The sequence below is a fragment of the Heteronotia binoei genome, chromosome 18, assembly GCF_032191835.1.
Source record: "Heteronotia binoei isolate CCM8104 ecotype False Entrance Well chromosome 18, APGP_CSIRO_Hbin_v1, whole genome shotgun sequence".
Lineage (NCBI taxonomy): Eukaryota > Metazoa > Chordata > Lepidosauria > Squamata > Gekkonidae > Heteronotia > Heteronotia binoei.
In genome coordinates, this window is record NC_083240.1 from 39,252,847 (window position 1) to 39,278,672 (window position 25,826).

A 25,826-nucleotide genomic window follows, 5' to 3' on the forward strand; every position below is an offset into this window, starting at 1 on the left:
AGCTCTTGAGGGAGCCAGCAGCCTTGTGATCATCCCCACAGCCCGGGTCGGAACTGAGCAGATTCGGCAGGACTGCCGGACACCCCAGCGGATGCACGGTTTGGCTCGCTCCAGGGTCGCGCCAAAACCCCGCTGCACCCCGAAAACGCTCGGGGGTCCCTCCCTGCGTCTGCCGCCCTTTTGGACTTGCTGTTGCCGTGCTGTTAATTCTTCTGTTCTTCCCTGCAGCAATTTTATCCCCAAATTCATCAACCACCTCTTCAAGTGCAAGCCGATCAGCATGGTGGGGGCAGAACAGGTGAGGCCCCAAAAGCGGGAAGGCAGGTGGGTGGGAGGAGGCTGCTGACCAAGCACTGAGCAGAAAACAGCAGCAGCAGGTAAGAACATAAGAGAAGCCATGCTGGATCAGGGCAATGGCCCTTTCAGACCAACACTCTGTGTCACACAGTGGCCAAAAAAACCAGGTGCCATCAGGAGGTCCATCAGTGGGGCCAGGACACTAGAAGCCCTCCCACTGTTGCCTCCCCAAGCACCAAGACTGCAGAGCATTATTGCCCCAGACATAAGAACATAACAGAAGCCATGTTGGATCAGGTCAATGGCCCCTCCAGTCCAACACTCTGTGTTACACAGCAGCCAAAACCCAGAGGCCATCAAGAGGTCCATCAGTGGGGTCAGGAAATTAGAAGCCCTCCCACTGTGCTCCCCCCAAGCACCAAGAATATAGAGCATCACTGACCCAGACAGAGAGAAGAGACGTTCAGTCTGAGTTCTGGGTGGATTTTTTTCCCTGGCTGATAGGGAGGGACAAACATGCCCTTCCCTAACCACCCTTTTCATGCTGCCCACTTTGCCACGGACATTGAGGGAAGGGCTGCGGCTCAGTGGTAGAGCCTCTGCTTGGCACGCAGAAGGTCCCTGTTTCAATTCCCAGCATCTCCAATGAAAAGGTTTGGGCAGCAGGTGGTGGGAAAGACCTCCGCCTGAGACCCTGGAGAGCTATTGCTAGTTAGAGTAGACCAGGAGTGGCCAAACTTGCTTGCCAGTTTGGTGTAGTGGTGAAGTGCGCGGACTCGTTATCTGGGAGAACCGGGTTTGATTCCCCACTCCTCCACTTGCAGCTGCTGGAATGGCCTTGGGCCAGCCATAGCTCTGGCAGAGGTTGTCCTTGAAAGGGCAGTTGCTGTGAGAGCCCTCTCAGCCCCACCCACCTCACAGGGTGTCTGTTGTGGGGGAGGAAGGGAAAGGAGATTGTGAGTTGCTCTGAGATTCGGAGTGGAGGGGGGGATATAAATCCAGTATCATCATCATCTTCTTCTTAATGTAAGAGCCACATGGAATAGACATCAGAGGTTTGAGAGCCGCAAGACAGGAAGGAAGGAAGGAAGGAAGGAAGGAAGGAAGGAAGGAAGGAAGGAAGGAAGGAAGGAAGGAAGGAAGGAAGGAAGGAAGGAAGATAATGAGAGGAGGGAAAGGTGGAAAGAAAGCAACTTTAAATGCGCTTTTCCAAGCTGCTGGCTGGCTTGGCTTTACGAAGTTATTTAAAGAGAAAAATGTCTTCTTCAAGTGACCAGCGGGGCGGTGGGGTCTTTGAGAGCCATAGAATATGTGTGAAAGAGCCACATTGGCCACCCCTGGAGTGGACTAGACTGACCTTGATGGCCAGTAGTCTGATTCAGCGTTTCTTTCGCAGTACTTACACACAATCGACACAGAAGCAAATGTTAAAAATATTGTATACATTTCATGGGGAAAGATTGCCCTGAGGAAGCAAAAAAGGATGCAGAACTAAAAACTTGTCGGTTCAGCCCATGCAAGGACAGAGCGAAAATGAAACAGGGCTTTTTCCATCGAAGCCAGGAGACTGTGCACTTGTCTCCCCCCTCCACGCCTCTCAAATGCACACTTGGAGGGCAGGGCTGGCTACCAGCTGCTTGCCAACAGGGGTTGTCCACACACTCTTCTGTCCGTGCATCCACGCACACTCGCACATTCTCATTTCTTTCCCTTCGGCACAAGTTTTGCTAGTAACGCTCTCTTCCTGAACCAGAGCAACACAGAGAGCTCCTTTCTGCACGGTCCGGAGCGTCTGTGGTTCGGAGGCACCGCTTGAGTGGAAGGCCTCATCCCCCGGCAGGTTGGACAGCGTGAGCCCTGCGGGAGGGAGCAAGAGGGGACACAAGGGTGGATGGACCCAGCGGGGCAGCTCCTGTTTGGATCGTCAGGCCCCACGCACACCCCCTGCCCCCCAGGAGCCTTTCTGGTAGACGGGCTTCTGCTCAGGGTCGCTGCATCGTGAGGGTTACGCAGAGTCGAGATCTCCATCTCCACCCTCGGGGGCCGCAGCACCTGTTGAGCTCCACGCCAAGGAGATCCCTTCATGGCCCCAGCGGCCTTTGCACAGGGAAGCGGCTAAGAGGCTCCCTACCTTCAGCTGTCAGGCTCAACTGCACCTGCTTCGGCCTGGCTCTGATGATGCTGGGGGTGGCGGGGGGGACAGCAGGGGGAACGTTGGGTCTCCCCCAAACGGGGAAGGTTCCAGAGCGAGGCCCAGGGCGCTCCCCGCTCCCGAGGCATTGCGCAAGAGAGACGTCTGGGCACTGACTGCACATCTGTGAAACGAAAAGCAGTCGCTCTCTCTCTTTTTAACAGGGGTGGGGGGGTGCGGACACAAGCTCCAGCTCCTCTTGGCATTTGGTTTTGATTAGCCAGAGCGCCATGCTCCCTTGGCATATGGAGCAAATTTTATTGGTGTCTGAGGGTCCGCGCAGAACGTTTCCTACCCAACCAAGCTCTCTTACAAGCTGCTAATCAGCACATTCCCGGCACTTTAAAAAGATGACTGGATTGGAATTCTGTGTGTGTGTGTATCTCTCGGTCTGTCTCTGTCTCCATTTCCGTCTCTCTCTCTCTTTCTCTCTCTCTCTCTCTCTCTCTCTCTTTCTCCCTGTTCTTCAACACAAGTTTGTTAGCCAGTCTTCCACCCTGAACTGTTCTTAAGCCGAGAGGTGATTTGTGTGTTCTCTCTGTCCAAGTGAGTATGTGAAAGAGAGACACACAGGATTGCACTATGTGCTCCCGTTTCGCATTAGCTTCTTCAAGCTTCTCACAATTAATATTCACATAAGAACGCCATGAATTTCAAACACCCCGCCTCCGCATAGTACAATCCTGTTGCCTCGCGGATTGCTGACTGCGTAATATTGTGCCATCAGTTTCCTTGTATCTGGCATTCATTTGCTTGAGGGGAAGGAATTGGATTCCTGATGAAATATCGTTCCTTGGAAGGATTGAAAGCGATTCCCGTCACTGACTGTAAAACAATTCTGTTTGGTACTTTCGTATACTTTTGGGCTCTTGGTTTAATTCTTTGGAGGCTGAATATCACGGCAGCTTTATGCTTTGCTTCCCCTGCCTTTCTTCACTGTGATTCTCTAATGTGGTTACACACCCCTTGGGGGGTTGGGCTGGGGCAAGGCAGAGGGTAGTGAACAAAATGCTACATCAGGTGGTTTTCACGTGAGCGGGAATGCCAGAGAGGAGTTGGGCAGGGATCAGTGAGCCAGGGTGGGAGGGGGGGCGGAGGATGCCTTCTCGGCACGATGGGGCAGTGCCCGCTAACGGCCCTTTCCATCTGGCGCAGCTGCTGCTGGACACCCACTCTCTGAAGATGGTCCTCCTCGACCTGCCGTCCATCGGGTCCCAGGTGGTGAGGAAAGCCCCTGCCAGCTACACCAAGATCGTGGTGAAGGGCATGACCCGGGCGGAGATGATCCTCAAGGTACCTCGGCCACGGAGTGGGCTTCCGGCGTGGGGCGGGGGCTTTTGTGTGGGCATTGATCCTCTGAGCGCTCCACTTGAGGGCAGGGTCCTGAGTAGGCCAGTGGTGGATTGCTTAAAAGAAGCTAGTTGGTGGCGCCGTTAAAAGACAGCTTTTCCGAAGATCAGCACATTCCCAGCACTTTAAAAAGATGACTGGATTGGAATTCTCTCTCTCTCTCTCTGTCTCTCTCTTTCTTTCAGGTTCAGGGCTTCTGGGGTGGGGTCGGGCAGGGTCTTTTGTGTGGGCATCGATGGCCACGATCCTCTGAGCGCTCCACTTGAGGGCAGGGTCCTGAGTAGGCCAGTGGCGGATTGCTTAAAAGAAGCCGGCTGGCGGCACCGTTAAAAGACAGCTTTTCCGAAGGGGAGGCTGAGCGACTTTCAGAATCAGTCGCTGAAACTCCAAGGAGGGAGTCCAAGGTGCAGTCGAGCTCCTTCTTGGCTGTGATTGAGAGAGGGCTTGTGGGGAAGAGGTGTTTGTATATGTGAACTCTCCGGTCTGTGAAGTTGGCCTCACTGTCCTGGCCCCGAGGCCCACAGGGAACCAACCCCAGCGGTCACAGCACGTTTCTTTCCATACAGGTGATGCTGAATCCACCAGTGTCCCTCCAACCCGTTTGGAAGACTAGTTTCCTTGGACCTTCCGTTTCTTGGGAGACAAAGAGTTGCTGTTTCAGACAGCAGTCATTTTGGGCTTGTCCATAGAGTTGTTATTCCTTAAGTCCCCTGGTTTGGGGGGCTTTTGCCTACTGCTGCTCAGCGGGGAGAAACTTGCCCCCCCAAAAAAAAAACAATGATGTCCCCGATGCACTGACATCACCCTGGAAGAGATAGAATTGTGTCACGGGATGTCATGTCAAAACAGCAAAAACAATAAGAGGCGACCGCAAATAATTGCAAATATGAAAACCAGAAAAGGTCGCGGTTATAAATTACTGACAACGTATTCAAACTGTTAAGGCGTATAATTCAAAAAGTCTTAAAAATACGTTTAGCACAAAGCTGATAACATCAATTTACACAAGTGAATTCCCATGACATCAAATTGACTCGGCAAAAACTCGAATCATCCGTCCAAGATTTATCAACTTCCACCACAATCATTTCAACGCATTATGAGGCAATCATAATGCCATTTTTCAGAGATTGTCAGTGGTGCAAGAGGGGTTTAAATGAAATGATTGTGATAGAAGTTGATATATATCTTGGACGGATGAATTGAGTTTTCCCGGTTTGCTGGGTTTTTGCTGAGTCAATTTGATGTCATAGGAATTTACTTGTGTAAATTGATGTTAACAGCTTTCTGCTAAATGTATTTTTAAGACTTTTTGAATTATACACCTTAATAGTTTGAATACGTTGTCAGTAATTTATAACCGCGACCTTTTCTGGTTTTCATATTTGCAGGAGATGTCGTGTGGCAACACTCTGGGTTTGGGGCAAAATTCTATGGTTTGAGGGTGATTTTACCATAGTTTTGCCCCCAAACCAGGGCCATCGCCCCAATGTCTCAGCGCAACGACGTCACTCCTGGATGATGTCATCATGTCGGGGACATCCCTGCCCACTCTCAAAATGCCCCCCATCCCCCAACCCTACTTGTCCAGTGGGCATTTTACACTGCCCTACCCTTCATTTTGATTGATTGTACTATCACTTTGGTGGTTCCCTTCCTGTTGGCAGAGTGTAACTATGCAGTTAAGCAGAGCGCAAGCTGTTTAAAGAATATGGTCGGTTTATTAAGATGAGAACCAACTTTGTAGGAGAGAGAAAGAGAAGTCAACTGTTTAGCCAGCAAAGAGTAAAACAACAGCTCTCAGCCGGAAAGAACCTTAATTGAGCCAATCAGGAGACAGGAAGGAAGCTATTTGAAAATAGCAGGAAGTCCCTCCTCTCACTATACTAACTAGTTGCCCCCTCTGCTGCCCCCTACGAGGTGGTCTTGACATTTCTATTATTGATGCCTGATAAAGCTTGCCTATTCCAACACACACACACCACACACACGGATGCTACCTCACTCTTGGCAACAGCAGCCATTTCTTCAGCAGTCTCCCCTTTCGGACAAGGGCCCGATGAGCTGTTGCGGGTTTTTAATGGACCCTATGGTCGTCTCCTCTTCCCTTCCCCAGCTCCTTTTCGCAGCTCATTCTCCCGCTTCTGCTGTAACAGTTAAAACTCCTCTCGGGGGGACGTTCTGAACTTCCACCGAGACCTTGCAGAGAAGCGACCGGGTCTTGGTTTTGTGCAGCACTCCTCCGTGGCAGTCTGTAGCGGCAGAAAAGAGCAAGAGTCCAAGAGAGCCTTAAAGATGGGGAAAAATGGCGTCAGGGGAGGAGCTGTCGTGAGTCACGGATCCGAAGAAGCGAGCAGCGACTCGGGGAAGCCCCTCCCCTGCCACGGACTTTGGTTGTCTTTAAGATGCTCCAGGGTTGGAATTCTGGGAGGAGCTCCTTTGCATATTAGACCACACCTCCCTGATGTAGCCAATCCTGCAAGAGCTGACAAGGCTCTTTTTTGTAAGCTCTTGGAGGACTGGCTACATCAGGGTGGGCGTGGCCTACTATGCCAAGGAGCTCCTGCTAGACTCCCACCCCTGAGATGCTCCTGAACTCTTGCCCTTTTCTTACACAGTCAGTCTAAAACGGCGGCCTGTCTTGACTTAATCTGCGAATTGGGGTTGTGGGAAAGGGAGGCGAAGCGTGCGAGCTGGAGAGGGCATGGGCTTTGTGCCAGCAACGTGCTGTGCGAGCTGAGAAACTCTTCCCCGACTCGTCAGGAAGAACGGTTTGCGTGTGCTAAAAGGGTGTGATCGGCCGCTGCTCCCCAGGGGTTTTGAGCAACGCATGTACACGCTTGAGCCACCCTTGCACGCAGTGTTATGAGAGGGGGCTGCATCTCCGGGGCAGAGGATTGGCTTAGCGAGCAGAAGGCCACAGGTTCAATCCCCGGCATCTCCAGCTGAAAGGACCGGGCGGTAGATGGTGTGAGACCCCGGAGAGCCGCTGCCAGACTGAGTAGACAATCCTGACTTTGATGGACTGAGGGTCTGATTCTGTATGGAGCAGTTCTGTGGCTGGCTGTGTGTGCGTTCAGTGCTCTCTCTCGGTGGGTGGCACCTTCTTCTCACCCACCGCAGGGGGCAGGAGTCCATTTCCCCTCAGGCTCCTCTCTGATTTGTCAGTTCTCATTCTTTGGGGCTGAAGAGAGTCATCAGAGTGCTGTTGTGGTGCCTGAAATCCAGAGAGGACCTGGCTGCCCTCACTTACGACACTGGCTCTCTGCCCCCGCAGGTTGTGATGGCCCCGCACGAGCCCCCAGTGGTCTTTGTGGACAACTACATCAAACTCCTGGCCGACTGCAGCACAGACACCTTCCAGAAGATCCTGGACATGAAGGTCAGGAGAAGACCTGGGAGTTGGCTTTGCCCTTGGGGTGCCCCTCCTGGTGCGGGGGAGCACAGCTTTTCTGAGGGGGGAAGCTCAGTGGTTGGCATCGGGGAAGAAGATGAAGACTGCAGATTTATACCCTGCCCTTCTCCCTGAATCAGAGACTTACAATCTCTTATATCTCCTCCCCCCACAACAGACACCCTGTGAGGTGGGTGGGGCTGAGAGGGCTCTCACAGCAGCTGCCCTTTCAAGGACAACCTCTGCCAGAGCTATGGCTGACCCAAGGCCCTTCCAGCAGGTGCAAGTGGAGGAGTGGAGAATCAAACCCGGTTCTCCCAGATAAGAGTCCGCACTCTTAACCACTACACCAAACTGGCTCTCAGGAGGTCCTGGAGAGCCAGTTTGGTGTAGTGATGAAGTGTGCGAACTCTTATCTGGGAGAACCGGATTTGATTCCCCACTCCTCCGCTTGCAGCTGCTGGAAGGGCCTTGGGTCAGCCATAGCTCTGGCAGAGGTTGTTTTTGAAAGGGCGGTTTCTGTCAGAGCTCTCTCAGCCCCACCTGCCTCACAGGGTGTCTGTTGTAGGGGAGGAAGGGAAAGGAGATTGTAGGCCGCTCTGTCCTTGAAAGGGCAGCTGCTGGGAGAGCTCTCTCAGCCCCACCCACCCACAGGGTGTCTGTTGTGGGGAGGGGAAGGGAAGGGGATTGTAAGCAGCTCTGAGACTGATTCAGAGAGAAGGGCGGGGTATAAAGTTACGGTCATCTTCTTCTCCTTTCCCACTTCTACAATGGTGTCAGGGCACTGTGGGTTTCCTTGGCCTGGGGTAACTGGATCCTTTGGAAGGGGGCGGGGGCCATGCCTGGCATCACGGCGACATCTTGAGCAGCCTTGCTAGCTGTTCCTGAGCAGGGGGTAGAAGGACTGTATCGACTCCTTGACTCCTCTTTAGCCGTGACCTCGCTGAAGCGGCGTATCACAGGGGTGGTCGGACTCGCTTAACGCATGAGCCACATGACAGAAACATTAGATTTTTTAGAGTTGCAAGACATGAATGCCAGATGTTTGAGAGCGGGCAGGCAGGCAAGCAGATAGGTGGGGGAGGGGAGGTGGAAAGAAAGCAACTTTAACTTTAAATGCATTCTCCAAGCCGCTGACCGGTTTGGCTTGGAGAAGTGATTTAAAGAGAGCAGTGCCTTCTCCGAGCTGGCCTATGGGGCACTGGCGGCTTTGAGAGCCACACAGTGTGTGTGAAAGAGCCACATGCGGCTCCCAAGCTGCAGTTTGGCCACCTTCAGCATATCACAGGTCTGCACCTGCTCTCTCTTTGTGGCCACCTGGGATCTCAGCTGCTGAGAGATCTGCTCCTGGGTTGCACCCTGACGTCCCACAATGGAACCAACATCCCTGTCGCTCATCTGTAAAGAAGAAGGCAGGGGGAGGTTGGTGTGGATGTGTCCAGCCTCCAGTAACCATTAAGGGGCAACAGACCACCAAACCGCACTCTCCCCTTTCCGTTTGAGCGCAAGCCGACGCATGCGTTGTCCAGCCGATCTCCTCCCTGTTCCTGACTCTCCCTCCCTTGGCTGTCTTCCCCTGGCAGGGTCTCAAACGGAGTGAGCAGAGCAGCATGCTGGATTTGTTCCGCCAGAGGCTCCCAGCCCCTCCTTCCGGGGTGGAGAACGCCGCCTCTGTCTCCCTGCTGGCCCCCACGCCCGAGCAGGAGTCTTCCCGCATCCGCAAGCTGGAGAAGCTCATCAAGAAGAGGCTGTGAAGATGGTGGGGACTCTTTTCCGTGCTCCCCCTTTTGTTGTCCTTGGGCGGGGGCCTTCCCCCTCTTGCCCCCGGTTTGAGTTTGCACTCCTCGTCCAGATAACGTCCTTTCGGGATCCACTCCTCTTTCCTGCCAGGGCCTCCTCGTCTGAGGCCCCCTTCTGATATATTTTCAGCATCCAAACCCACACTCCAGAGAATCTCACGACAGTGGTCTGGCCAGCTTGTTCCACTTTGGACTGCCGGCCACCGACCCTTCTGAGTCTTCCCCGGGTGAAGAACTCTCTGACTCTCCAAAAACTCTTCACGCTTGTTCCCCACCTAGTCTCTCTCCGTATGGCCAAGAGCATCCGGAAGGCTGACCTAAAGCCTCCTGTCGGCTGAAAGGGCAAGAGTGGCAAACGTGTTGATTTCACACGCACACTCAGCTTCTTATACCGGATCCCAAGGCTCTTCCTTTTCCTCTCCCCCGGCCCCGTGAGACTTTCCCACACTCCTGAATTCATTGCCATCCGGGTACTGTTGTTTGCAGATGGCCAGGTGGTTCCACGACGAGTATGTCTGCAAGCCCACCCTAAATGAATCTCAAAACTGAGTCCAGGTTGCAGGGAACAGGTATACTGAGCCAGATTTTTTTTTTTAGGCGGGCGGGGAAGTGTGCTGGGGCTGCCTTTGCAGTTAAACAGAAAGCCCCAGTTTTGGTCAGTCAACGTTGCCACACTCGGTCTTTCAAAGATACCTGGCAAATCTATCCTAAAAGGCAAAGCCTTCCGGTTTCATGTCTCCCACATTCTTCTTTCCTTTTCTGCAGACGTTTCCCCCCCCTCCTTGTTTCCATTTGGCCTCCTTGTTCTCAGTGGTTCTAAAGGGGGGGGGGGGAGAGAGAGTGGCCAGTTTCAAGAACCCAAAAGGAGGGGGCTCACCACCCAGAAGCTCCGTGGTGAACTCTGCCCCCTGCCGCCTTCAGAATACCGGCTGAAATCATGACACGGCATTAGGTGAATTATGCGAGGCGTTGCCCTGTGTTCGTGTGTGTGTTTTTCAGGCCCGGGGTGGCAAGCCTGCATTTTTCAAACTGCATAGCTGTCCCTGCTCAGCTGTCACTCGGAGCGCTGAGCACTCTCCTCTACTTCAAGCTGTCCAGGGCTTTTTTTTTTTTTTGCAACAGGAACTCTTTTGCATGTTAGGCCACATCCCTCTGATGTAGCCAATCCTCCCAAGAGCTTACAGTCGGCCCTGCACTAAGAGCCCTGGAAGCTCCAGGAGGGTTGGCTACGTCAGGGGGCGTGGCCTGATATGCAAAGGAGCTCCTGCGATGAAAAAACCCTGAGGCCCTCTGAGACCTTGCTGGGGCCTCCCTTCCAACCAGGGCTGCTGGGGAAGAGCAGAGGTCGGTTCGGAGCACCGTGGCACTGGGACGTGCTCCAAAAGCAAGCCCACCTTAGGTAGCGCCGGTCTTGGGAGATCCCTGATTCCTTAGCCCCCTGCAGGGCTGCTTTGGGTTCTGCCCTCCAAAAAGGCAAAGAACGATTCAGCAGCTGGACTGACCCAGGTTCTGTTTGCTTCCTTGCCGAGCGATCCCTGCCTTCCCGCCCCTTCCTTGTTTCCTGTGCCCTTCTCTTGACCGTTCCTCCTTATTTCCTGGCTGAGGTTCTTGGGCAAGGTGACCCTTTTGTGGCCTGAGGCGTTCCCAGCTTCCTTGCAGTGCAGAGGTGAGTGGTGGGGGGAGGGCGGCACTTAACTGCTTGCCTGATTTCCCTGGAGTTCCCTTCTGCTGGGAGCCAGACCTTTCTACAGGACTCTGTTGTGGAACAACTGGACCTTCCAGGTCAGAGTTCTGGAGGACACTCCCCTCCCGCACACGCACCCTGACACCCAGTCCCTGCCAGCCAGCAGGCCTCACTCAGAACTGTGAAGAGACCTTGCTTCTGACATGGTCAACCGGAAGGGGGATCCCGACAACAGCAATGACGACGATCCTCTAAACGTTGGGTGACTTTACTGAACTTAAGTTTCAAAGTTTATGAGAGCTTTATTTCCTGCAAAGCAGGAGGGGAGGGTATAGCCCCCGAATTCTCCCGGTCCTTAGGATCCCTTTTGCGATGGCCTCCAGTCTTTCAAGCCACCCTTCCCCGTCGTCTTCGGATCGGCAACGTAGAGAGCCGGGCTGTATCTTCTGGGGGCGGCTGACCTTCAGAGAGGCTGCTCTTCTCCCAAAGAGTCCCGCTTCTCACTCCCTTGGCCCTTTGTCTCCCTTTCCTCGTGATCCGGGCCACACCGTGTTTATTCTCCGCCAGCCAAAGGAAGCCAAATCGAGGCAGGTGTGACTCTCCACCTCTGGGTTTTATAGATGTCCTTCCCTCAAGAGCAAACGGCATAATTGCTGCGGTTCCCCCCACCACACCTAGCCACATAACACACATTCCACATTCCAGAATCGATAAAGGCCAAAAAGGTGAAAGAAAGAAACAACATTGCTGCTTTCTGTTCCCTACTTCCAACACCGAATCCCCTCAATCCCTGTGCAAACAATTGACTTAAAGTGCAGCATGGGGGGAGGGCCTCAAGGAACCTTCCGATGGCCAGTCTCTCCCCCCCCTTTAAAGAATTAAATCTGGCTTCTCCCCCCACTCCCACCCAGCCACCCAATCTTTACTACTGACTTGAAAATAATCTATATTTATTAGACCAGAATAGTTCTGGGCGGCGCGTTGAGTGTCTTTGGTTGTACATACTCTATGAATAAAGAGAACCGGAGCTCCTTTTTGAACAGCGCGCCTCTATCTGAAACATTTCTGGTTGCACGTTTATAGCAAGCCCAAGGTGGGTAACAATAAAATTCTGTATTTGCACATCTCAACGTGTGCATTTTTGTTAAAAAAAAAAAGAATTGATGATGCAGGGGCAGTAATGAATACACACAAAAGTTGATGAGAGGCATTCAAGACAGCCACAAACGTTCCAGTGGGTGTTGCTCAGTGCGAGGGGCAGGGAGGCTGGTCTGAGCCAAGACTGCCTTGTGGTGCTTAACAGCTGGGACAGGCCGATCTGTTCTGGAGCGTCCTTCACAATGACTGCAGCTGACTAAACCGGGGGGGGGGGGGGACTCTGTGGTCAAAAGCCTGCGAAGGGTGCCATTTTTTAAAAAAAAAAAATCAAATTGCTTATTTTTCTCAGTTTCAATGGGCAGTGTTTCAGCCCAGGGCCTTTTTAAGCAAAATCTTTCTGGAGAGTACTGGACAAGTAAATGTTTTGTAGATTCAAGACAGCACATTGTGGCGGGGTGGGGTGGGGGCTGTACTTTGGAATTGGAACGTTGGATGGGAGGGAACCTAGGGGCAGATTTCACCAAGGTCGTTCTAATAAAGCTTCGCTTTTCTGTACAGGGAATGAAATGTACGGCAGGCCAAAAGTACTCTAAAGCAAAAACAAACTGGGAATTCGACATCCCACATCCTGTATTGAAAGAAACTTTTTTGCATATTTGCATTTATTTTGCCTGATTTTGCAAGCCAGGGGTGAGCCGCGCAGGGCTCACAAGTGATGCTCCGCTCTAGAATTCCAGACAAGTTCCTGGGTTGGCTTCAGTGCGGTGAAGCGGACAGAGCCGCAAACTAGGATTCCAAGCGATCCAGGTTCGATTCACTATTTCTGCCACAGTAACGCACGGGGTGATGTTGGGCCCGTCACAAACTCTTAGCATGGCCTGCCTCATAGGTTGGTGGTTGTGAGAAAATGAAGGTGAGGAGAAAAGTAAAGTAAAGTAAATTTTATTCTTATATCCCGCCCTCCCCCGCCAGAAGGCGGGCTCAGGGCGGCTCACAGGCATGGCAAGCCATGATTTGGTTAAAACATGGAAAGGAAAGGTCCCCTGTGCAAGCACCAGTCGTTTCCGACTCTGGGGTGACGTTGCTCTCACAACGTTTTCACGGCAGACTTTTTACAGGGTGGTTTGCCATTGCCTTCCCCAGTCATCTACACTTTCCCCCCAGCAAGCTGGGAACTCATTCAACCGACCTCGGAAAGATGGAAGGTTGAGTCAACGTGCGGTCTCATTTGGAGTACTGTGTGCAGTTCTGGTCGCCGCACCTCAAAAAGGATATTATAGCATTAGAGAAGGTGCAGAGAAGGGCAACTAGAATGATTAAAGGGCTGGAGCACTTTCCCTATGAAGAAAGGTTGAAACGCTTGGGACTCTTTAGCTTGGAGAAACGTCGACTGCGGGGTGACATGATAGAGGTTTACAAGATAATGCATGGAATGGAGAAAGTAGAGAAAGAAGTACTTTTCTCCCTTTCTCACAATACAAGAACTCGTGGGCATTCGATGAAATTGCTGAGCAGACAGGTTAAAACGGATAAAAGGAAGTACTTCTTCACCCAAAGGGTGATTAACATGTGGAATTCACTGCCACAGGAGGTGGTGGCGGCCACAAGTATAGCCACCTTCAAGAGGGGTTTAGATAAAAATATGGAGCACAGGTCCATCAGTGGCTATTAGCCACAGTGTATGTGTGTATATAACATTTTTTGCCACTGTGTGACACAGAGGGTTGGACTTGATGGGCCGTTGGCCTGATCCAACATGGCTTCTCTTATGTTCTTATGTAACCTCGAGCCGGTTACCTGAAAACCCAGCTTCCGCCGGAGATTGAATTCAGGTCGTGAGCAGAGCTTAGGACTGCAGTACTGCAGCTTTAACACTCCGCCACGGGGCTCAACAATGCGCTAAAAGCCACTCCTGAGCCTGAAGTGGGGAGAAAAGACGGCTATAAATAAATGCAAATGCACTCAACAATGCTTGCAATCTACCGAAAGGGTTAGAAATGTGAGCATGCTTTTTTCGCATATTGGTGAGCAAGAATTTGGTGGTTTCAGGGTGCAGAAATCAGCAGCTGGCCAGGATTCCAGGCTCTGTAACCCCACAAAAGCTGTTGCTGGATGAGAAGACATCCCTGTACAAGCAGAGTGGCCCTGTTGTGTTCTGCTTGAGCTACGTGCCTTGGCAGGGTATCAGCTGTTTCAGTGTTGGTGGGCCCGCTGGAGGAGGGTCCGGCTGCCTCCTCTTTTTCTCTGTCCTAATGCTGGTCAGGAAATAAGACCATCGCAGCTTTGCCCCTAGTTGCCGAAACATGTCACAAAACTGGATTTTTTTTACTCAAAAGCATGGCTTGTCCTCCCTTGTCTAAACACAGGTGCTCTGTGGCTTGACAGTTTGATAACTCAACAAAGGGGAATGTCTCGATCAGCCCCAGCAGCCTGTTTCCAAGAGGGAGAGGCCAGAAACCACAAGCAGGTGAGTGGAGGGGTGTGGCCTCCCCATGCTGTGTACTGCAGACCAGGAGTAGGCGGGCAAGCTGTTTTCCACCCAGGCTTATCCCAGGAACAGCACTGACCCACGCACACACCCCTCAGTGTGGCAGGCAAAGAATTTACTAGTGTGGGGAGGGGGATAGCCGCACCCCCTAGGAACCTCTGCTGCAGCTTCTTGCTAGGATTTTCTTCACGACCGTGTTATGTGTTCTTGTCTCTGGGTCTGGTGCCAGCGGGATTCTTTTGCCACATGATGTGGTGAGATGACAATTGTAAGAAACCTGAAAGGTTAATATGCCATTCGAGGGCCAATCATAAGCCTCTGTCCTGCGTACAATCATAATAGAACAGTGCTGGACCACAGAGAAATTTCTGTAATATAAAAAAGAAAAATTACGAATTTGTAAAAAATATTTTGTTCTTAGGCATACAATAAGACACTGGATGCAATGTGTGTGCCCTTGATTAAGACATAAGGCTGTAGAATAAGAGGCCTCAAGAATATCTCCAAGCCTTTGTGACTTCACTGTAAGTAATTAATTAATTCCAAATATTATCCTTTTATAGCATGTTAATTCATAATTTTTCTTTTTTATGACAGAAATTTCCTTGTGGTCCAGCATTGTTCCATTGTTTTATTGTATTCTGTATTATGAGCCAATATGTGTACTTAGCTTTCTGACCTCTGAAGAAGGTCGAAATGTGTCAGGTCAAATTGAGTGGGTTCCCTTTGTGGTTTTATGATTGTACATAGGATAGAGGCTAATGATGGGCCCTTAAATGGTTTTAGCTTTCTACAATAAACACATGTATGTTGCTTTATGATTTATTTTACACTTTTGTTTTTTAATGTTTGGCCCTTTAATTGCGTATTAAACTTTCAGGTTTCTTACTCCAGTTTTTGGGTTCTTTCCCTCCTTTGTTTTTCCGAGATGACAGTTGTAACAAAGGAAGGGGAAAATTCACTGTTGGAAGCCATGAGCCATAAATGGAATGTCCATGTCAGGGATCATGTAGTTGAAAAAGAGGTGCCGGAGCTCATTAGCACAACTCCTCTGCATCTGCCACACACCCAATATCACCGGAAGGTGCGCTCAATTATATCAGCTCAGCATCTCCCTTAAAACGCTTCTTGAATTAGAATTGTCGTAATAAAACTTTCCTCCCGTCATACTTTCAAAATCACTTTCTCCTATGTGGTCACGGCGGCATGAGGAAGATTTCCATCTGTCTGCTTTATAGGTTTTGGTTCTTTTCCTGTTTTTTTTGTGAGGGGAAATATTCGAAAGTTTGTCAAATTCTCCCGGGGGGTTTGAACAGTGGAGTCTAGAAGGAAGTATTTGCAGGGGGGGGAGAGAAAAAAAAAGCACAATAAAATTTAGAGGTTCCGGAGCTCTGCTCCTGTGAGCTCTTGCCCAAAATGAGGCCTGGTCCATGTGGAAGTGGAAATGGAAATGCCCTTACTGGATCCACACGTACGCCTTGTTCCTGCCTTGGAAACCTCTCTGAGACTCTTGAGTGAAGGGCAGGGTATAAATCCAATCTCCGCCTCCTTTTTCTTCCTCTTCCCCCTCCTCTGCTGAAGTAAAGCCCCGACACTGAAATCAGCAAATGGCAGAGGCTTTCCCCCTAGGGTTGCCAATCCCCAGGTGGGGGCAGGGGGTCCCCCGGTTTGGAGGCCCTCCCCCCGCTTCAGGGTCATCAGAAAGTGGATGGGAAGGGGGTAGAGGAGGGAAATGTCTGCTGGGAACTCTATTATTCCCATGGAGACTTATTCCCATAGGAAATAACAGAGAATTGATCCGCGGGTATCTGTGGGGGGGACTGTTTTTTGAGATAGAGGCACCACATTTTCAGTATAGCATCTAGTGCCTCTCCCCAAGATACCCCCCAAGTTTCAAAAAGATTTGACCAGGGGGACCAATTTTATGAGCCCCGAAAGAAGGTGCCCCTATCCTTCATTATTTCCTATGGAAGGAAGGCATTTAAAAAGGTGTCCAGTCCCTTGAAATGTGATGGCCAGAACTCCCTTCGGAGTTCAATTACCGTATGCTTGTCACAGCCTTGCTCCACCCCCAAAGTCTCCTGGCTCCACCCCCAAATCCCCAGATATTTCTCGAATTGGAATTGGCAACCCTATTTCCCCCTCCTGTGCCCCCCCTTTCATCTTCCCTGAAACATTTTAGCTTTTAGGGCCCCGGGGGGGGGGCAGAGATCTTCCACAAAGGCTCAGATAACGCCCCCCCCCCTAATGGTTCGATCAGAAACAATACCATGAAGTTTCAAAGGGTAGCCATGTTGGTCCACGCTTGAAGAGCTTCGATTCGAGTTCAGTAGTGTTAGCAGTCAGACCCCTCCTCCTGCTGAGGGGTGGTTTAAAGCTAGAAAATCATAAAACACGCTTCATACGATATCATTTCAAATATAACTGCAATACGCTGCCTGACACAACATGGTTGTCAGCCAGAGACAAGCCTGGACGTACGGTTTAGTAGTGTGGGAAAGAGCGGCTGGCCGGCTAATGACCTCCTCCCCACCCTAAGGAAAGGAAAGGTCCCCTGTGCAAGCGCCAGTCGTTTTCGACTCTGGGGTGACGTTTTCATTGCAGACTTTTTTACGCGGTGGTTTGCCATTGCCATCCCCAGTCATCTACACTTTCCCCCCAGCATGCTGGGGACTCATTCTGCCAACCTTGGAAGGATGGAAGGCTGAGTCAACCTCGAGCCGGCTACCTGAAAACCCAGCTTGCACCGGAGATTGAATTCAGGTCGTGAGCAGAGTTTAGGACTGCAGTTTTAACATTCTGCGGGGCACCCACCCTAAAGAGGCGCATAATTCAGGACAATGGAAAACTCTCCCCTCACTTTGGATTAACCTCATCCACACCCAGCCTCACTTCCCCTTGTCCATTTACCCTCATTAAGCAACACTTAACACTTTTCACAAAACCTGGTCACTTTTCCTCTCTGGTACCTAGAGGGCTGTCAAGCCCATTAACGCCTATAGTTTACCTCAGATATGTCAGCGAAGGTTCATTGAAGTTTCCAAATGAGCAGACTTGTTATTTGAAACTAAGTTGCATTTATTGTATACTCCAAAGTTACTCCAGCATGGTAGAGATTGGGACTGATGGTGATCAGATGGTGATTGGGACTGATGGTGATCAGTTCCCCAACAATGATATTTAACATTCTAACATTCTACATCAAAGCAATTGCATCTACTTCCCCAATTCCCAAAACAAAGGCTGTCTTGTGTGAATCTTAACACAGTTTCCCTCTTATCTTTTTTCCGTTGGTGGTTACAATTCCCAGTGGCAATGTCCTTGCTGCTTCCAGGGGGGAGGTGAAGAAGATGAAGATATTGGATTTATATCCCGCCCTCCACTCCGAAGAGTCTCAGAGCGGCTCACAATCTCCTTTACCTTCCTTCCCCACAACAGACACCCTGTGAGGTAGATGAAGATATTGGATTTATATCCCGCCCTCCACTCCGAAGAGTCTCAGAGCGGCTCACAATCTCCTTTACCTTCCTCCCCCACAACAGACACCCTGTGAGGTGGGTGGGGCTGGAGAGGGCTCTCCCAGCAGCTGCCCTTTCAAGGACAACCTCTGCCAGAGCTATGACTGACCCAAGGCCATGCTAGCAGGTGCAAGTGGAGGAGTGGGGAATCAAACCCGGTTCTCCTAGATAAGAGTCCACACACTTAACCACTACACCAAACTGGCTCTCCAACCCAGTGAGAAACCAGTGGGCATTCTGCACTTCAAAGACTGCTCTATAACCTTTGATATTTTTGGGAAACTATTCCTTGGCTAGTCCCTACGTGCCCCCCCCCTACAATCCTACTGCCATGGGTTAGTTAGCATGTGGTTGCATTAGACAATGTGGTTAGTAATCAGCATTTAGCAATAGTATCAATGAACAGAGCCTGACAAGATAAACCCGTCAAGTGTCTCCCAAATCATTGCCCAACTCTGAATCCCCCATCATTTTATTGTTTAGGGGCAGACACCTCAGACTGCCACTGAGAGCGTTTCCCCCTGTAGCTGTAGCTCTGTGCTCGGTAACAACCTTTGTGTGTGTGTTCTGGGACCTGTACACCACACATCCATTTGGGCCGTATTTTCTCCATGAAACACTGGTCGTTTCACTGCTGCCTTTCTGGACCTCGCTCTTCAAGACTGGTAACTACATCTTTCCTTGAAATTGCTTTCCTCTAACCTCGCTTGTCTTTTTACTGTGTGTATTTTCCCCTTTTATTTCTATTTAATTGAAACCCTTTCCAGCTGAACATCTAACCAGTTTCTTTTGAGCGTTTTTTTTATAGGAAAGATCCCCGTATACATAGGTGGAGAATCCCAGTTGCTCCCTCTTGCTTTGTCTCCTTTAAACTAATTTCCCCCAATAAAACAGGAGACTGCCTCTTTGAGTAACAGTAGCACCTTAGTGACCCACAAGATTTTGGGGGAATGAGCTTTCAAATGTTCAGATGCCAGAGGGAGGGAGCTTTGGCTCTTGAAAGCTTCTACCTCGAAAATCTTGTTGGTCTGTATCAGGGGTCCTCAAACTACGGCCCGCGGGCCAGATGCGGCCCGCTGAGGACGTTTATGCGGCCCACCGGGTTATGCCAAAATCAGACCGGAAGTGACATTTGACCTAAACTCGCGTTAGCAATGCACACTTCTGGCACTGGGCTGAGGCGGCAGAGACAGAGTGTGAGGCAATACCGAGGTGAGGTGAGTTCCCAGGCCGGGGTGTGTGGTGTGGGGAAGGGAGAGAGATGCAGAAGATGGAGAACTGACGGCCTGCGGCCTTGTACAGTAATGGCAGCCCTCCAACAGTCTGAGGGACAGTGAACTGGCCCCCTGTTTAAAAAGTTTGAGGACCCCTGGTCTGTATGGTGCTACTGGACTACAATAAAGAGTTTGGGGAATCCAAGTGGAGGCAGGAACACCTGTTCAGCGCAAGGCATTCAGACTCTGGCAAAAGAGCTTTCAGTTTAGAGGCTCCGCTAGGGATGCCAGCCTCCAGGTGAGACCTGGGGACCTCCAGAATTACAGCCCATCTCCAGACTACAGAGATCAGGTCCCCTGGAGAAAGTGGCTGCTTTGGAGGGTGGCCTAGGGTTGCCAAGTCCAATTCAAGAAATATCTGGGGACTTTGGGGGTGGAGCCAGGGGACATTGGGGTGGAGCCAGGAGCAAGGGTGTGACAAGCATAACTGAACTTGGGAGTTCTGGCCATCACATTTAAAGGGACCGCACACCTTTTAAATGCCTTCCCTCCATTGGCTAGGGGCACCTTCTTTGGAGGCTCATAGAATTAGACCCCCTGGTTTAATCTTTTTGAAACTTGGAGGGTGTTTTGAGGAGAGGCTCTGGATGCTATGCTGCAAATTTGGTGCCTCTACCTCAAAAAAATAACAGCCTTCCTAGAGTCCCAGATACCCGCAGATGAATTCACTTTTATGCCCTACAGGAATCAGTCTCCAATAGGAAATAATGGATAGATCCAAGCGGGCAGCCGTGTTGAACTGAAGCAGCTGAACAAAGCAGGAGTCAAGTGGCACCTTTAAGACCACCCAATTTTTATTTAGAACGTAAGCTTTCGTGTGCTCTTCAGCACACTTCATCAGACGAGGAATCCGGCAGTGAGAAGAGCCATACATAGCTGAGCAGAGCCAGACACAGCTGGTAGGCAGTGGCCCAGAATGCAACATGGTACAGATTTAAGAACCAATGACAGTGAAGTCAAATTATCTGGTGGGCAGTGGCTTAGAATGTAAAATGGTACAATGACAGAACAGTCAAATTAACAAATTGAGCAAACCTTTGGTCTGAGCGGCATGAGCATGCGAAAGCAACAAAACAGCAGTATGCAGTAAAATTAACAAATTGAGCAAACCTTCTGAACAAGGAATAATGGAATTATCAGCAGCCATTTCCCTCCCCCCCCCCCCCGCCCGCTTTCTCTTGACCCTGAAGTGGGCGGAGGATCTCCAAACTGGGGGGATCCCCTGCCTCCACCTGGAGACTGGCAACCCTATCTGTGGCACTGGACCCCCACGGAGGTCCCTGTCCTGCCCAGCCTCTGTCCCCAAATCTCCAGGAGTTTCCCAGCATGGATCCAACAAAGCTCCCGCCAGCCTAGCCCCAGCCCCCGGGCAGCCCCCGTCTCTCCAGGCCCTCCAGCGCCCCAAGGGAATCCCTCCTCTTTGTCCTTCCCTCCGCCTTGCCTCTTGAGCGCCCACTCGGCGGGGGCCTCAGTGTTTCCTAGATCCAGTTTCAGCGAGACGCCCATCGCGAGAAGAATGTGGGATTCCTGGAGGAAGCAGCCGCCGTTCCCACCAAAGCGCATAGCTGCAAACCACAGACGCCGCTGGCTTCTGGCTCGCCGCTGCTCGAGGCGGGGCTGAGGAATGTCTCGGACGGATCGGGTTCGCTCGCTGCGGCTGGCTGGCAGGCAGGCCCAGACACTCCGGCCCGGGGGAGCCCTTTCCTCGCTTGCCTTCCCGTCACCTCCCGGAGTCTTTTCCCCAGCAGGAAACTCTTGCAGCTGCACCGCAGAGGCCAGGGCGGGGAGAGGCGTAGGGTTGCCGGTCCGCAGGTGGGAACCCAAAGAAAAACCGTGACAAAAGAACCAATACAATCATTAGTTCATTTATGTATGAAACTTCAAAGTACTTGGTTATCATGATCCAATCCAACAATTAGTATTTTAAGGTAAGAACATAAGAGAAGCCATGTTGGATCAGGCCAGTGGCCCATCCAGTCCAACACTCTGTGTCACAGTGGCCAAAAACCCCAGGTTCCATCAGGAGGTCCATAAGAACATAAGAGAAGCCATGTTGGATCAGGCCAATGGTCTCTCCAGTCCAACACTCTGCGTCACACAGTATACACACACACACACACACATATACATACATACATACATATACACGCGCACACACAACACACACATATATATATATACCATGGTTAATAGCCACTGATGGACCTCTGCTCCATATTTTTACCCAATCCCCTCTTAAAGCTGGCTATGCTTGTAGCCGCCGCCACCTCCTGTGGCAGTGAATTCCACATGTTAATCACCCTTTGGGTGAAGAAGTACTTCCTTTTATCCGTTCTAACCTGACAGCTCAGGTTAGACTGCCCACGAGTTCTTGTATTGTGAGAAAGGGAGAAAAGTACTTCTTTCTCTACTTTCTCCATCCCATGCATTATCTTATAAACCTCTATCATGTCACCCCACAGTCAACATTTCTCCAAGCTAAAGTTAAGTACATATAATTCACTTACAAAACGCATCTAAGCACAATTACATCAGAACAAATAGTTTAAAGTGCCTAGTGCTACAAAGTGCTTGCCAGTCAAAGTGCCTATGCAGATTTTTCTTCCAAAAGGAATATATCTGAAGAGTCCCCAAGGTCCCCTACATCTTCCTTTTGGAAGAAAAATCTGCACGGGCACTTTGACTTACAAGCACTTTGTAGCACTAAGCACTTTAAACTATTTATTCTGATGTAATTGTGCTTAGATGCGTTCTGTAAATGAATTATATGTACTTACCTTAAAATACTAATTGTTGGACTGGATCATGATAATCAAGTACTTCGAAGTTTCATACATTAATAATTATAAATGAACTGATGATTGCATTCGTTATTTTGTCACGGTTTTTCTTTGGGTTCTCATTCTCTCCGTGATTCTCTCTACTGTATTTCTAGTCCTCAGGTGGGAGCAGGGGATCCCTTGGTTTGGAGGCCCTCCCCAGCTTCAGGGTTATCAGATTGTGGGGGAGGGAGTTGTCTGTTGGGCACTCTGTTATACCCTATGGAGACCGATTTCCACAGGGTATAATGGAGAATTATCCACAGGTATTTGAGGCTCTGGGCCCCACCCCCCCGTTTTTTGAGGTACCGTAGAGGCACCAAATTTGCAGCATAGAATCCAGTAAAAAGGTAAAGGTAGCTCCTGTGCAAGCACCAGTCGTTTCCGACTCGGGGGTGACGTTGCTTTCACGTTTTCACAGCAGACTTTTTACGGGGTGGTTTGCCATTGCCTTCCCCAATCATCTACACTTTCCCCTCAGCAAGCTGGGGACTCAATTTTACCGACCTTGGAAGGATGGAAAGCTGAGTCAACCTTGAGCCAGCTACCTGAACCCAGCTTCCATCGGGATCGAACTCAGGTCGTGAACAGAGCTTAGGACTGCGGCACTGCAGCTTTACCACTCTGCGCTATGGGGCTCTCCTCAAAATATCCTCCCAAGTTTCAAAAAGATTTGACTAGGGGTTTGTTTAGGGGGAGGGACGGTGACTCACTGGTAGAGCATGTGCTTGGCGAGCAGAAGGTCCCAGGTTCGATCCCCTGCATTTCCAACTAAAAAGGGTCCAGGCAAGTAGGCACAAAAAAAACTCAGCTTGAGACCCCGGAGAGCCACTGCCGGTCTGAGTAGACAATACTGACTTTGATAGATCCAGGGTCTGATTCCGTAGAAGGCAGCTTCATATGTTCATATGTCCAATTATATGAGCCCCCAAAGAAGGTGCCCCTATTCTTCATTCTTTCCAATGGAGGGAAGGCATTTAAAAGGTGTGCGGTCCCTTTAAATGTGATGGCCGGAACTCTCTTTGGAGTTCAATTATCCTTGTCAGAACCTTGCTCCTGGCTCCACCCCCAAAGTCCCCAGATATTTCTTGAATTGTCTTGGCCACCCTAGAGAGGCTGCCGAGTATTGCAACCAGTAGAAGCCCCTTTCCCACTTCCATCGATGCCCCTTCCTCAACCATCAGTTAAAGGGGCAGGCTACTGTTGCCATATGGATGCTCCACAAGGTGTGTCTCTGCATGTAGCAAAATCTAGCTGTTGCTGGAGAGATCTGAGCATTTCCCCCAGTAACAGCCCGACCCTTTTGTCAGGTACTCCAAGATTTGACAGTGGAAAACGGGGGGCATGCTTGTAAGCGCCGCCCGCCCGAGCCCTGTTGGAAAACTAACATTGCTTTGCTTTCTACCCAGTCCACAATTGCACATCAGAGTCTTTTCACTGCCTGCTGTCTACAGAATCGATTTCCTCCCCAGAAACCTGCCTGGCCCTTTTAAAAGCCAAGTGATTGCTGATTCTGTTGGGGAAAGCTTTGCTTGGAATATATATATATATATATATATATATAACAATGTGACCACAGTCTGTTCTCAGCGGTTAACAATGCGGCACAGCAGTTGCGGAGTGTGTGCATGCGTACAATGTGACAGAGTGCCGAATGCTACCTTAGTGTTTATCTTAGTGCGCTCAAGATTGAATGCGCTCACATAACACTTGGCAGCCAGAGCCCCTGGCGAGGAGCCGAATGCCCAAAGCTGCCAGTCTCGTGGGCACTCAATGAAATCAATGAGCCAGTAAACTTAGATCAGATAAAAGGAAGGACTTCTTCACCCAAAGAGTCATTAACATGTGGAATTCACCGCTGCAGGAAGTGGTGGCAGCTACAAGCATAAACAGCTTCAAGAGGGGATTGAATAAACATCTGGAGCAGAGGTCCGTCAGTGGCTGTTAGCCACAAGGTATAGACAGAACACTCTGTCTGGGGCAGTGGTGCTCCATACTCTTGGTGCTTAGAAGGTAGGGTTGCCAAATCCAATTCAAGAAATATCTGGGGATTTTGGGGGTGGAGCCAGGAAACACTGGGGTGGAACCAGGAAGAAGGTTGTGACAAGCATGATTGAACTCCAAAGGGAGTTCTGGCCATCACATTTAAAGGGACTGCACACTTTTAAAATGCCTTCCCTCCATTGGAAAGAATGAAGGATAGGGGCACCTTCTTTTGGGGCTCGCAGAATTGGACTCCCTGGTCCAATCCTTTTGAAACTTGGAGGGTATTTTGGGGAGAGGCACTGAATGTTATGCTGCAAATTTTTGTGCCTCTACCTCAAAAAAAACAGCCCCCCCAAGAGCACAAGATATCCGCAGATCAATTTTCCATTATTCCCTATGGGAATCGGTCTCCATAGGGAATAATGGAGTGCCCAGCAGACATTTCCCTCCCCCCCTCTTTCTGATAACCCTGAAGAGGGGGGTGGCCCTCCAAACTGGGGGATCCCCTGCCCCCACCTGGGGATTGGCAACCCTATTGGGGGGGGCAACAGTAGGAGGGCCCTGCTGGAGTTCTGGCTTTGCTGGTGGGCCTCCTGATGGCACCTGGGTTTTGGCCACTGTGTGACACAGAGTGTCGGGCTGGATGGGCCATTGGCTTGATCCAACATGGCTTCTCTTACATTTGTCTGGTTTTAATCCTAGCAGATCTTCAAAAGGAAAAGAAAAAAGGGGCCAGCAGCTAGGACAGGTGTTCCCAGCTTTCTTTGGATACAGTAACCACAAGACATGGCTGCTGTAGGACATGGAGCCAACCACAAAATGGCTGCCTTTGGAGACAGAGCCGCGTACATAGCAGAAGCCCAAGTGCCGGGGGAGGGAGGAAAGTTAATTAGAAAATACACTGGGAAAGATGGGTGAGGGAGAACGAAACTCTGTGGGGGCAGCCGCCACTGAAGCTATTTTAATCTGCGTAGCTGATCAGCCATTCAGTGGCCAGTCACAAGCCCTGCTGGGTAAGAGCCCCACCTGGTCCATCAGCTCTCCGCCTCTCCCTGAGGTAGCGACTGTCCCTGGTCAGTCAGGACAGTTGGAGAGCAGTGTTCCCTCTAAGTTGAGTTAGCGTGAGCTAGCTCACAGCTTTTTAGCCTCCAGCTCACACATTTTTGTCTTAGCTCAGGGAAAATGGCCCCGGAGCACACTCACTTATGCAGTGGCTCACAACTTGAATGCCAATAAGCTCACAAAGTAGAATTTTTGCTCACAAGACTCTACGGCTTAGAGGGAACATTGTTGGAGATATATGGCCATGCAGGATTTATTGGGGGGGGGGGTTTCTGTTGGTGCACCACCATGCAATGCACAAGTGGGGCTGCACTAATGACAGCAGCGCAGTTAAGAGTTCTCGAGTGCTGTGTTTACACACAGATGCATGCTGACTAGCTTTGAACATTTTCATCACTTATTGTGGTTCAGTTGGCACTATAATTGTCCAGTTCTGCAATACTCATGTGAAAGGAATACATGTGGGTCTGTGCTGTCTGTGGGTGCAGCACATAAGTCCCAGGGTTTTATGTGGGCGTGTAGGGTCAAAATGCACCTTTGTGTGAGACGTGAGTAATTTCACCCTGGAAGGCGCTGGGCCTCCACCTCTGCTTTATCGCCTTGGCGAATGGCTCAGCTATAAGTGCAAACATCGCAGCCCTCCTTGGGCCATGTTGCTTCAATCCCGCAGCCGAAAAGGCGCACCTCTGTTTACTCGAGACTGTGGGCCAGGGTGGGTAGGAGGTGAACCTGTAATGTCACTGGATTATCTTTGGCTGGAAGCCAGGAAGCCCTCGTCACGGAAACAGGAGGCAGCCAGCATTGGCCGCATGACATGCTTTTCTGGTGTGGGGTCTGCTTCAGAAGTGGCCTGACCCCTGAGGCTG

The 25,826-nt window shown here is 50.6% G+C and overlaps 1 protein-coding gene across 2 annotated transcripts in view; it reads left to right on the plus strand.

Annotated features, from left to right (window-relative positions):
- VPS53 (VPS53 subunit of GARP complex) overlaps positions 1 to 11,755 on the plus strand; it is a 100,141-nt gene extending 88,386 nt beyond the window's left edge. For both annotated transcript variants that reach the window (XM_060259294.1, XM_060259293.1), the window contains 4 exons: positions 229 to 298; positions 3,644 to 3,781; positions 7,116 to 7,220; positions 8,816 to 11,755. In XM_060259294.1, the coding sequence (XP_060115277.1) occupies positions 229 to 298; positions 3,644 to 3,781; positions 7,116 to 7,220; positions 8,816 to 8,986 (484 nt within the window). In that variant the 3' untranslated portion in view covers positions 8,987 to 11,755. The remainder of the gene's footprint in view (positions 1 to 228; positions 299 to 3,643; positions 3,782 to 7,115; positions 7,221 to 8,815) is intronic.
- Positions 11,756 to 25,826: the final 14,071 nt, after the last annotated feature.